Below are 12831 nucleotides of genomic sequence, written 5' to 3' on the forward strand. Positions count from 1 at the left end.
ACATGGACACAGGGCTGTGCCATCTCCACTTTGAGATGCTGCTCCAAGTGCCACCCCAGCCAGGTGAAGGTTCTACCTCTGCACCTGCATGGACATACCCAGGGGATGTCCCAGAGAACAGCTCTGGGGAACCAGCTATCCCAGTTGCCCTCTCACTCTGCCATCCATCCCTCTTGCTGTCCAGATGTGCCCAGATGTGGCTGAGCACCAGTCTTGACACACAGGCCATCACAGGCTGTTGGCACCCACCAGCACCCCAGCAGCGCTGCACCAGCAGCTTGGCAGCTGCCCTCTAGCTCTGATGGTGGTGAGTGCCAAGGGATGCACTGGGAGAGAACATGAGTCCCTGGGCCAAAGATGGAGCCAGTGTCATCCTGCCTCCATGAGGGACATCTCTGTGCACCCTCCCACAGGCCTCCTGTGAGCTGGGGGTGATTTGGGTCTGTTGCAGCCTTCAGATTTGGGTTGCACTTCCCTCCCCAGTCCAGCCTTGTCTTCCTTTGCTCTGTCCTTTGCTCAACACTTGACTTTCCTGTGTGAGGAGCATCAGAGATGTGCTCCCAAGCACTCTGTGACCCATGGGACAGAAGGCAGTGTCTTCTGAGGTTTCCCTGATAACCATGTCCTCTTGCAAGTCATAGAATTCCAGACTGGTTTGGGTTGGAAGGGGCCTTAAAGCTTATCCAGTGCCACCCCCTGCCATGGGCAGGGACAGCTTCCACTATCCCAGAGTGCTCTAAGCCCTTTCCAACCTGCCCTTGGACACTTCCAGAAATGGGGCAGTCATAGCCCCTCTGAGCACCCTGTGCCAGGGCCTCACCTCCCTCACAGGGAACAATTTCTTCCTAATATCTAATATAAATCCCTCCTCTTTTAGCTTAAGATAGCTGCCCCTTATTCTGTTACTATCTCCCCGTGTAAAATGTCATTCTCCCTGTCTTTTACCGGCCTCCTCCAAGTCCAGCCTTCCCCGGTGCCCATGTCTGCCCGCCGCAGGAAGGGGCTCGGGGGAGCCCTCACCGCCCGTGGCTGAGGCGGGGCCGGAGCGGGGCTCTCATTCCTTACCGCCGGCTGCCCCCTAGCGATGGAGGCACCGGGGCACCGGGCACCCGCCTGGGGACTGCAGCTCAGGGCATTGCTGAGTCTTGGGTGCTCCTCAAGAGAGAGCAGGCGGGGCGAGGAGGAGGAGGGCTCCCGAAGGCGTCTGTGCCGCGGGTCCGGTCTGCCCCGGGGTCTGGGCACACCGGGATGTGGCAAGGAGATGTGTTTGTGGAGATGTCCAGGCTGTCTCTGCCGGGACAGAGCAGGCCCGTGCCCGGGCAGCAGCATCTGCTGGGCCTTATCCAGGAGTCCGTCAGTGACCGCGGGGGAGCGGAGGGTGAAAGTCCGGCTGACTTCTGCCAGTGTGCCGCCAGCTCTGGCCCTTCTCCACAAATATTGGGCCTTGGCCGCCTGGAGAGGGACTCCTGCCCTTTGCTCTGTTTGCAGTTTCCCTCGCGCTGTTTGGTTTCTGTTAATCATCCAACGAAGGCAAACACTGCTGGGAAGGACTGAGGATGGCCCAACATTTTCCGCTCCTCCCGGCCCAGGGACCCTCGACTGTGGGATGGGTCACACCCAGCCGGATCCTGGATGCTGGCCCTCAGCTTGGGACTGCCTGGAAGGGCTCCAAAAGGGAGCAGGAAACTCAGGCTTTGTTCCCTATGGATACTGATTAGATAGCTTGGGCTAAGTGCTGGGCGTCCCTCAGTGCTCTCCTCACCACAGGGTCAAACTGGTCCATGAGGGCTGGGGGCTCTTTGCAGGATGACAGAGCAGGAATATGAATCCCAGCAAAGACTAGAGGAGAAAGGCAGCTCCTGACCCCATGGTGCAGGAGCAGGTGAGGGTGAGGAGCTCAGCCTGGTGTGGCTGGTGGGGTGCTCCACTCCCTGCACATCCCCAGGGCCGCCGAGGGCAGCGGTGCTCCCGGGGCCGCACACCCCACCTCCCCCGGCACTCCCCCGCACGGTGCCTGGCCCCGCCGGCCCTGGTCTGAAGGTCACAGTGCTGCACAGCGGGGGCAGCGCAGAGTCCGGGATCCCACTGGAGCGCTCAGGCTCAGCAGCACTCCGAAGCCACCAGCCATGATTATTTGGGGTCTCCTTTCCCTCCTCCTCCTCACTGTGGCTCGTGGAACCCCCATCGGAGACCAGGATGAAGATATCCAAGTGCAGGAGAATTTTGAGGCTGAGCGGGTAATGGCAGCTTGTGGTCCCTTAATTCTGGGGGCAAAAGGGATGGGGTAAGCTTTCTTTCATTTTCGTCCAGAAAGAAGGGCAGTAATGGCTATGTCCATGCCAGGCTGTGTGGGACAGGCATTGGCAGTGTGGCACTCCCTGGGTGCCACTCAGGAGGTGCCAGGTTCTGGGGTGGCCTCGTCCTGGCAAACCCCAGGCAGGGTGGCTGCAGTGTGAGCAGCAGGGCAGATGAGTCCTGTGGAAAGGCTGTGGTTCAGCATGCCAGGATGCAGGCTGCCTGGGAGATCCCCCTCAATGCGCCCTGTCCCCTGCCAGGCTTCATGCAGCCCTGCACATGTGCCCAGATCTGGGTCTCACTGGTATACATGGGTGGGTGACAGCCTGATGCCTCCAGTCCTGCCTCATAGTCAGGGAACCAAGGAAAGTTCTGCTCAGTGCTGATACGCTTTCCAAATCCTGCAGCAGCTCTGGCCTCTGCACCCTGCACCATCACTTCCCAGTTTCTCCCTGCATCAGGAATATTTGGACTCTGCACAAACCCAGGCGCTGTCCCACCCTGGTGAGGGGGGCTCACGGTGCAGACGTGTCTCCCATCTCCCTGCAGATGTACGGCAAGTGGTTCGACATCGCCATCGGCACGACCTGCAAATGGATGAAGAACTACAAGGAGAAGTTCAGCATGGGCACACTTGTGCTGGGTCCTGGCCCCAGCACGGACCAGATCAGCACTACCAGCACCAGGCTGAGGTATGGGGCACTGCTGGGAGCACTGCTGGAGGTGCTTGAGCCTTCTCCAAAGCCATCACACCAGGGGTGCTCCCTCTCCCAGGGGCTGGGAAGACATAGGGGTTACTTGCTCTGCCTGGCATCCAAGCCCTGAGGAGGGGATGGATTGGGTTCAAATACCCAATACCTTGGGCAGCACGATTTCAAGGGTCCTGCACAATGTTCTTTGTGCCCCAGACATGATATTTATGCCATAACTAGGGAAAATAATCCTACCAAGTAGCTAATTGTTTTCTTCCTCTCTCCAGGCAAGGTGACTGCACACTAGTCTCAGGGGAGTACCAGAAAACCAGCACCCCTGGAAAATACACCTACTACAACCCCAGTGAGTTGGGGTGAGGCATGCCTTGGAGATGGGGACCAGCTCTGGGGACAGCTGGCAGAGGTGGAAGGGGTTTAGAAGAGCAGGACTCAGAGGCCACTCCACACTGTGGAGTGGCCTCTGATGTGGACATTTCTAGCCAAAGTATAGAGTCAAGCCACAGGGAAAGGGCTGTTTGAGCGCTGTCCTTGCATAGCCACTGGATGATGAGATGTTGGCAGCAGGTCACTCCTGTCCACAGGGTCCCAGGCTGGGGCAGGGACCAGCTACACTTCAGGAGCATTAGTGGCATCTCAGTTGTTCGCAGCTCTTGGCTTCCAATCCCCTCAGCTTAGAGACTGGTGAGCCTAAAGGGACTCATGGTTGTATCTGAGTCTGCTTCCCAAACATCACAGTTTTTTAATTAGATGCCTGATTTCAGCCTCCAGCTTTGGGGCTGTCCTACACTGCTCCATCTCACCGTGAGGGGCAGGAATGACATCCCTGTATCTCTGTCTCACCCAGGATGGGATGTGTCTATCCAGTCCTATGTGCTCCGTACCAACTATGATGAATATGCTGTCATTCTGATGAAGAAAAAAAGCAGTTTTGGTCCAAGCACCACCCTGAAGCTGTATGGTATGTCTGGCACTTGAGGGCAAGCAGGCTCTGGGTGGACCAGCACAGCTCAAAAACACCACCTATAAGGGTCTCTCAGTTCCCTTGGCCTTAAGGGACCTGACCATGGGCTTTGGAAATGGTGTCTTAGACCAGCTCGTCTTTGGCATGGCAGAGGTGGAGTCTCATGGCCCCATGAGAGCCACATCAAGCACTGATGTGAACATCCAAACCAACATGGTCTTTGGGATGAAGGTGGTGATATCTGCTTAGAGGAAACCCAGCCCTGAAGTGGCAGGAGATGCTGTCTTCCATGATTAAGAAATATTAAACCCACTTTGTCCAAGCCCTTGGTCAAGGCTGGTCAGGAACAGCAGGCTGCCCAGGGAAGCAGTGACATCACTGTGCCTGGAAGGGTTCAAAAAACATGTAGATGTGGAGCTCAGGGACATGTTCTAGGGTGGACATAGCAATGCTGGGTCAGTGGTTGGGTTCAATCTTTGCTTCCCTGATTCTATGTTGGGAAGGACCAGGAGTCTGGTGTTGCACCTGCCTGCAGCCACCCAAGCTCAGTGGGTGCTTGGGGACTGCACTCCCACACCAACCCTGCTCACAGCCTATTCTCTTTCCCAGGGAGGAGTCCGGAGCTACGGGAGGACCTCATGGAGTCTTTCCATCAGCTGGCTCTGGAGATGGGCATCCCCGAAGACTCCATCTTCATCCTGGCCAACAGAGGTAACCTCCCATGGGGCGTGTGCCCCTCATGCTGCCAGAGCACTCCAGCTGCTCCTTCTGCCAAGCTGGGGAGACAGGGGATGGTCAGGAGGGAGGAAGGAGAGACAAATGTTTTGGTAGCATGGAATGAAAAGGAAATAAGGCCATGTGTCAGTCAGGATTCCACCAGAGAAATCAGCTTCCAGAGGGGTCCGTGCTAGGCTGTCAGGTCAATGAAACCACACCACTAGGATGAGGGCATGGGACACTGGTGTCTGGTCCCCAGGCTGGGTGCTGCCAGCACCTGGGAGGCTCCTTGCTCAGTCTGGGGTTCAGAAGGGGCTAGCATGATGGAGGGTGTGTGTGTGGGTGGGGGGTGTGTGTATGTGTGTAGGATTTTGAGGGGACCCAGGGGGAGTGTGGGGATTTCAGGGACATGGGCATTTTAGGATGGTGCTTCTGCAAGTGAGAGGTGGAAAACAGAAAGAGGGGGGTCGGCCTCTTTCTCCGGGCGACAACGGATAGAACAAGAGGACACAGTTTCAAGTTGCGTCAAGCTAGATGTAAGTTAGAAGTAAGAAGGAAATACTTCACAGAAAGAGTGGTCAGAAACTGGAATCATTTACCCAGTGAGGTGGTAGAGGCATCATCCCTTGAAGAATTTAAAAAAAGACTGGATGTGGCACTTGCTGCCATGATCTAGCTGAACAGTTAGAACATCGGCTGGACTAGATGATCTTATAGGTCTCTTCCAGTCTTGAAAATTCTGTGATTCTGTGATTCTGTGAATAACATTGAGTGGAACTGGGAGGGAGTCCCCTTGCCCAGGGTCCTGCATGTGCACAGTGCTGGACTCACTGAAGTTTGTCAGGACACCTCTCCTCTTACACTGCTCATCTTCTCTCCTGCTCCTGGGCCAGGTGAATGTGTTCCTCAAGACACTGAGAATGCTCCCCAGGTGAGTGGGCCAGCTGGGACCTTCTGAATTGGATCAAGGCCAGAGACATCCCTTCCAAGCCAAACTCACTGGAGATTGGGTGTCCAGGGAGAAGGCTCCATGGGCAGAACATGTTGTTTGGGCAGTGACTCCACTGACCATCCTGCGAGTTGCTCTTCCAGCTCTGCTGATGGGCTTTGCCTGCAAGGATGGGGGTAGGGCAGGCGCAGGCTGCAGGGGGAGGGTCCTGGTGGCCAGGTGGGCACAAGAGCTTATTTCCAAGTGGGAGACTTTTCCTACTCTGATTTTTTTCACAGTATGAAGGTTGCTGGTGTTTCCTTGCTCCTTGCCTGTGTGTGTGTCTCAGCCAGGCTGTAGGCCTCTTCTCCAGGGATGGGGGAGCTTAGCACCCATTGGTCCTTCAACTTGCATCACTCAGCACCTCCCAGTCTCTCAGGGCTTGGTATTGAAAGATTTTCAAGGGGGAATGGGACTTTCTTAGGAGAAACAACCCAGTTGACTCAAGACCAGGTAACACATCATTGAGGCACATCCCCAGCATGAGGCACGACTTGGGCACTTTGGGTGTCTTAATCCACAGCCTGGGATTGTGGACCCCATCCTGGAAGAGGACAGGGCTGGGAAGATCATGAGGTGTGGAGGGATCACAGCCTGCAGACCCAAGATCAGTTACTGGAGATGTGCTGGGAGCACAGAGGAGGGTTGTAGCCTGAGGTGCCCCTGGCACAGCCCACCCTGAGGGCAATGGGGTGGGCAGCAGGTCCCACAGGCAGGGACTGACAGCAGCTCTGTGCTTCCTTGCTGTGCAGAGAGCACGGAGAGCAGTCCTACCCCTGGAGGAGGGCTCAGCTGCAGGACCCCTGCCCACATACATTGGCAATAAGGAAGGTAGGTCCCAGGGGAGGGGGCTGCACTGGGATCCCCCTGGCCTGCCCTCCCATTTGCCTGTGACCCGTGGTGTGCTGGTCCGCAGACTCGTGCCGGCTGAGCCGGGACCCCGGGCCCTGCAGCGGGATGCTCTCCCGCTTCTTCTACAACTCCTCCTCCATGGCCTGTGAAACTTTCCACTACGGAGGCTGCCTGGGCAACGGCAACAACTTCTACTCAGAAAAGGAGTGCCTGCAGGCGTGCCGCACCGAGGGTGAGAGGCTGGGGGCACTGGAGGTGCCTTGGCTGAGGCATCACAAAGGATCTGAGCGCTGCCTCAAATGCCACGTGCCTGGCATCCGTGTGGGGGTCCCTGGACACCTTGCCTCATGCAACTCCTGTCCCTGCAGCTGCCTGCAGGCTGCCCATTGTCCCAGGTCCCTGCAAGGCACTGTTGACACGCTGGGCCTTCGATGCAGCCCAGGGCAAGTGCGTCACCTTCATCTATGGGGGCTGCAAGGGCAACGGGAACCAGTTCTACTCAGAGAAGGAGTGCAAGGAGTACTGCGGGGCTCCTCAGCTGGCAGGTACTACCCTTGGGCCCCACCCCAGGGCAGCAGCCTGCAACATCTCCTGTCCTGCACTGGGTCTGCCTGGGGTGGGACAGGCCTGTCCTGGCTCTGGATGGGTCTGTCCTCACTCTGGATGGGCCTAGGATGCGTTTACCATGGGTTAAGGATCAGTCTGGCTCTGGAATTGTTTTGTGCTCTGCCTGGGATGGGTCATTCTGGGTCATTCTGGGTCAGGATGGACCAGGATGGGTGTATCCTTGGGCTGTGATGGGTTTGTCATGGGTTGGTGATGGGTGTGGGATGGTTTTGTGCTGTGCCAGGGAGGGATCTGTCCTGGGTAGGGAAAATGGCCATTAGCCCACAGACGGTATGGCAGAGCAGGGCTGGTCAAGCTGCAGACATGCTGAGGCCATGATTGAACTTCAGTGTGGTCTTGATGAGAGGGGGAACATCCCCAAGCAGGTTGGGGTGCAGTGGGGAGCAGTGGACGTGACAGCCCCGGGCTGAAAGACTTGGTGGTGCAGGAATCCTGACACCAACTAAGGACCAAGCCAGGGTCCCTGTCAGGGCTGTGATATCTGCCAGGCTCCCCAGCTCCAGCCAGTGCAGGGGTTTCTATACTGAACCTCCTTGGGAGACACAACAGGCACCACCTCTCCCTCAGGGGAAATGATGACCAGTTTGTCAGGAGTCTGGCAGAGAAAATCATCCTGCAGAGAGGGGTGACTGAGGTGTCTTCCACCTTGTCCAGCCCTGGGTGTGCCTGCTCCAGGAGGGCAGGAGCTGGGGCTTTTGCCTCACCCCATGGGTGGGACATGGAGCCTGTCTCAGGGCAAAACCCATCTTTTATAATCCCTGCCAGCAATATAAAGTACATTAATGCCACCATGGCATGTGGTGGGACACAAAGTGCAGGACAGCCCATCACCTGCTGCGTCTCTCCACTTGCAGAGGACGAGGAGTTCCTGCAGCTCTCCAACTGATGCAGGCAGAGGATGAAGAGCCGGCATCCAGCACCAGGGTCCTGCAGGACAGTGCTGACAGCTGTGGTGGCCCAGCAGATTGCAAATGTCTCTCCAGCAGTAAATGTCCCTCATGTGACCAAAGAGCGCAGTATCAATGCTCAGGCTGGTGGGGAGCAGGGTGAGGGGCGTAGGAGGGGCAGGGGATGCTGTGGGGTCCCCTCTGGCCTCCCTGGTGGGTGTCCCCACCGCGGTGGGGTTATGGGGTTCTCCCCACTGAGGCTCTGGCCTGCCTCAGGCCATTGCCCTCTGTCCACACAGGGCCGGGGGCACCGAGAGGCTCAGGGATCCTGCTGGATGGAGCTCACCAGGACCCCCATTTGCCCGCAGATGGGGTTGGGCTGCGGGAAGGGGACAGCGAGGGAGGGTAAAAGTGTCTGCTCCTCCCTAAAGGTGAATGATTGCAGCTGGCTCGGGGTCACGGTGGGACCGGGGAGACCCGTGTGGGAGGCACGGCCGAGATGGGGGGCACAGGGGATGAGGCAACCACGAGGGGGTTATATGGGGTTTGCAGCATGGGACTACGGGGTGTCAGAGAGGACCCTGAGGGTCGCGGGACAGTTACGGGGTTACAAGGGTCACGGGAAAATGGGGCTGGCATAAAAGCAGAGGACACGGGTTATGACAGTCCCAGAGGGCACAGGGCTCCCAGGAAGGGATTAGAGGGTGTTCTGGGGGTAGTCCCAGGGATGCTGCAGTGGCCTCGTGAGGGGTTATGGGGGTCACGGGTGGGGGGGGCTATGAAGCTGCCAAGAGGGGATTGCCAGACTCTTGGGGGGCTGTGGCGGTCCCAGGAGGGTCACACTGGAGGGTCTCGGGCGTGTTGGGCTGCACTCGGCCTTCGAGGGGGTCACGGGGGGGTTCCCAGGGATCGCAGCGGCGACCGCGCTCCGCGCCCTTCTGTCCTCCGCCGGCCGCCGTACCCGCGCCGCGCGTGCCCCGGCCCCCCGCGGTGAGGCGGAAGAGCCAAGATGGCGGCGGCGGGAGCCCCGCGCCGCCCCCGCTTCCCACGCCCGGCCCCCGGCCCCAGCCCCCGGCTGGGCTGAGCGGCCCGGCCCCAGCGCCCCGTGCCGGACCCCGGCACCGGTTCCACCGCCCCGCGCCGGGACATGCCCCGATAGCGCCTCCCCTCCGCCGGCGCAGTTTCCTCCTGCCGGGCCGGGCCCGCACACCTCCGCCCCGCATGGCCGGGCCGGCCCCGCCGCAGCCCTGAGCCGCCCCGTGCCTCCGCCCGGCCCCTGAGCCCGCGCTCGGCCCGTTCCCCGCGGTGCAGCTGTGGGACCACGAAGATGTTCTCGGCCCTGAAGAAGCTGGTGGGCTCGGACCAGGCTGCGGTCCGCGACAAAAACATCCCCGCGGGGCTGCAGTCCATGAACCAGGCGCTGCAGAGGAGGTTCGCCAAGGGAGTGCAATATAACAGTGAGTCGGAGCGCCGGGCCGGGGAGGCTGCTCCAGCCGGGAGGGAGGCGGGCGGCCCGGCCCGGTGCCCCGTAGCGTGCCCGGGCTGGGAGTGTGTGCGCTTTCTTTGTGCAGGTTGGTGCTTTTATTCGTATTCGCTCAAAGCCAAGTTTGGAATTAAATGTTGGAGGTCATTGGAGGAGTGAGGGATGGAAAACTTTTGTCTTTCGGTGCAGGACTCGGGACCGGCGGTGCAGCAGCGTTCCTGAGCGCTGCCTGCCGGCTGTGGCCCAAGAGAGAGTGCCTGGTAATCAGTTTGTGTCAGTTCGAGCATCGAGAGGGTAACTCCCCTGAGTGGGTGGGTGATCTTCCCTGCAGCGCAGGATAATGGTGCTTGCAATTAAGCTGTAATGGTTGTATGATAAGAGTCTATTAAAAAGCTCAGCCCTGTCAGGCTTTAGTAAAAGGTGGACAGTAAATACCTCTGTGTGCCCTTGGGACGTCATTTCATCCTAACTGTCTTTTCTGCAACTCATACATTTGCTCTTTTATCGAGGAACGCTTTCAGAATTCTTTTTCTCTCAGTGTTGAGCTGCATTTTTCCCTTGGAGCTCAGTAAAAGTGGTTTCTAATACAGTGTTTCAGGAGGGCACTGCAAGTATGTGAAATACTTCCCAAAGTGACAATTGTGAGATAGGGACAGCAGTTATGTCATTCCTGCTGAAAATAGAGCTGGTTCCAGAGAGCGCTGTGAGTACCAGCTCGTCTGTGCAGATCCAGGCAGGCAGGGAAGGCAGATTGCAGAAGGCTGAGAGATTGGCAGGTGGGAAAAAGACTGATTTGTGAATGTGGCACTGGATAATTTCTGTGAAGGCACACGTGTTGGAGGAATAGAGATGCTGTTGGATCTCAGTCTGAACCAGAATGTGATGGAGAAGTTACACTTTGAGGTTTGGGGTGTTTTTCTCTTTGTTTAATATTATGGCTGTGCTTTGGGACTGAGGTTTCGAAACCTGTTTTACTAGAGAGAGCATTTGGTGCCTTTATCCCTAGCACACCTGAAGATATGGCAGTGCTGTTTAATTTATAAAATTAGTGTCTTAGCAAGCAATCCTGAGTGTGAAAAGCAGAAGTGTGATTGTTGAGACTGGGTTTCCAGTCAAAGCTGGGGGTGAGGATGAAGCTGCTGCCTTGGAACACAGCGCTGCATCCTTAAACACCTGCTGGAGATCTGCTGCTCTCAGGCTGTGGGTTTGTGCAGAGGCTTCATGTGGCCACAGCCCAGAGGACCTGTGTGCCCCGTGGGCAGCTGAGTGCCAGAGATCAGGTAGCTAATACCAGCTTGTGAATTATGTAAGAGCCAGGAGCTGCCTTCTCAGACAGGGCAGGTTTGTGCTGCAGATGGAAGAGATCAGCTGCATCCTGCTGGCACAGGATGGACCAGCTCTGCTCCATGGTGACTGCATCGTGCCAGAGCTGTGCATGGGCACCTGCCTGCTGTTTGTGCAAGGCCAAAAATGCTAGCTGCAGTTTCACTGCTTTTTGTCTCATTAGTGAAAGGCCTCAGGAAAGATGGTTGGTTTGTGCTCTGGCTTACCAGGATTTGTGTTCTAGTTACTGCTTTATAGCTGAAAACTGCAGCTTTCTGTCACTGCCTTAAGGCAAGCTTTCCAATCTCCATAGTAACTCTTCCCAGCATCACTGTTATATAATATTTACAAGAGATGCAGGCTGGCTTGTGAAAGGCTTCTGGGTACCCCCTATAGCCAAAGCACTGGGAGATGGAGCATCCCAGCATGGTGAGGTGGTCTCAGTTGAAGGTGGGCTGTGAAGGAATGTCATTACAAGGGCCATTGCTCAGGAAAGGCAGACCTGCAAATCCTGTGCATTGCCAATTCTCCTTTCTTGGCAAATTCCTGACATTCAGCAGAGGAGTGCAGGATGTGGTTTGGAGCCACCGTTAGCACACAAAGATCTTTACAACTCTTCTGTTTCCCTGAAACTGCCTGAAAACTAAACCAAGGGGTGCTGTGATTTGTTTTACAGAAATGTTTCTTTGCTGCATTAGACCGCTACAGATCCTGAATGAAGCCTGCTTGCTTCCCAGAAATATACTTAGTATGCTGAGAATATATTGGATTGTTCACTGATACAGCAGGCTGGTTCACAGGCCTTGTACCTGGCTCTAGGTGCCTCCCTGGGCTCAGAGCACCCCTGCTGTGGCAGCCCTGCAGCTCTCAGGTGCATTTTGTAACAGCCCCATGTTTGAGGTGATGCCAAAGGCTGTGAGGTGTTTGAATGGCACTGATAGTTACAGACCCTAGGTAGAACAGAGCTCTAAGTTGAACCTGAATGATGTATTTTGATGGTCCCTCTCCTACACAGTCAGCTTTTCAAAAGAAAGAGCTTTGTGGGCTGGGAAGGTTTAGGTTTTTAATGAAATGATGAGTGCAGAGACCAGTACCAGCCTTTGTCAGCAATCATGTCCTTTGCTTGGGACATCCTATTGTAAAACAGAAGCATTTCCATACTGCACTCCAGCACACACACACTCTGTACCCTCTGCATGGAGCTGCTGTGGTTTGCATCAGTTAACACCAGAGTTCCCTGAGCACTCAGCAAACACAGAGCTGAAAGTGACATGGGTCTCTGCCATGAATGTCATGGCTGGAATCTTCATAGGAGATCATGATTCCAGGGCTGGGGAGCCAGTCTTTGTGAAAACTTGCTCTTGTTTTCCTGCTTGGGGTACCCTGGACCAGGTGTGCTGCCTGGCTCCTCCAAGGGCTGTGCTGGCCCTGGTAGGGAGCATGCCAAGAGCAAGTAAGAGGAAGTGGCACTGCTTGGCAGCACTGCTTGTTTCAACAAATTACAAGAGCAATTGCAGAACTTAATTTTGAGCACCAGAGTGCTCAAACGTGACCATTTATGTTAGGCAGTGATGGGCAAACAATGATCCTGGGATTTGCTGATCAGGGACAGGAACAAAAGGCGTGGAGGTGCTAAATGTTAATCCATTCTATTCCCCAGACATGGAACTTTTGCTCTGGGCTTTACACACTACATCCAGTGTGTCACTTGACAAACCCCACTGCTGTGTGTGTGCTTGGAGCACAGGCTGTCACCAGTGCTGGGATACCAAAGGCAGTAGCTCCAGGAATTTGCCCCCACTCCCTCTCCTCATTATTCCTTATTAATTTTTCTGCCTAACATATTCCTCAAAAGACAAAGCTTAATTAATACCATGTACCTTTTTAGTAAGCATTATAGTCCTTACTTCTTTTGTGTTACTTGGGAGTTGTAGTTCCCAGACTCATTGTTAGGTATTTTCATTCAGCACAACTCCCAAAATGAA

At 56.0% G+C, this 12831-nt stretch overlaps 2 protein-coding genes across 2 annotated transcripts in view; both read left to right on the forward strand.

The window, feature by feature from the left end:
* The first annotated feature begins 2014 nt into the window (after window positions 1-2014).
* Window positions 2015-8161, forward strand: AMBP (alpha-1-microglobulin/bikunin precursor). Its single transcript, XM_058818399.1, has 10 exons — window positions 2015-2237; window positions 2845-2987; window positions 3275-3351; window positions 3853-3966; window positions 4579-4680; window positions 5580-5617; window positions 6427-6505; window positions 6591-6758; window positions 6895-7071; window positions 8008-8161. Exons 1-10 carry the CDS (start codon window positions 2127-2129, stop codon window positions 8037-8039), a joined length of 1041 nt encoding a protein of 346 aa, XP_058674382.1. The 5' UTR covers window positions 2015-2126; the 3' UTR covers window positions 8040-8161.
* An 894-nt stretch (window positions 8162-9055) lies between these two features.
* The window catches only part of RABL6 (RAB, member RAS oncogene family like 6), a 54082-nt gene continuing 50306 nt past the window's right edge, over window positions 9056-12831 (forward strand). Inside the window, exon 1 of the mRNA XM_058818164.1 lies at window positions 9056-9497. Coding sequence (XP_058674147.1) covers window positions 9368-9497 — 130 coding nt within the window. The 5' untranslated portion in view covers window positions 9056-9367. The remainder of the gene's footprint in view (window positions 9498-12831) is intronic.

The sequence above is a fragment of the Ammospiza caudacuta genome, chromosome 21 (genome assembly GCF_027887145.1).
Source record: "Ammospiza caudacuta isolate bAmmCau1 chromosome 21, bAmmCau1.pri, whole genome shotgun sequence".
Classification (NCBI taxonomy): domain Eukaryota; kingdom Metazoa; phylum Chordata; class Aves; order Passeriformes; family Passerellidae; genus Ammospiza; species Ammospiza caudacuta.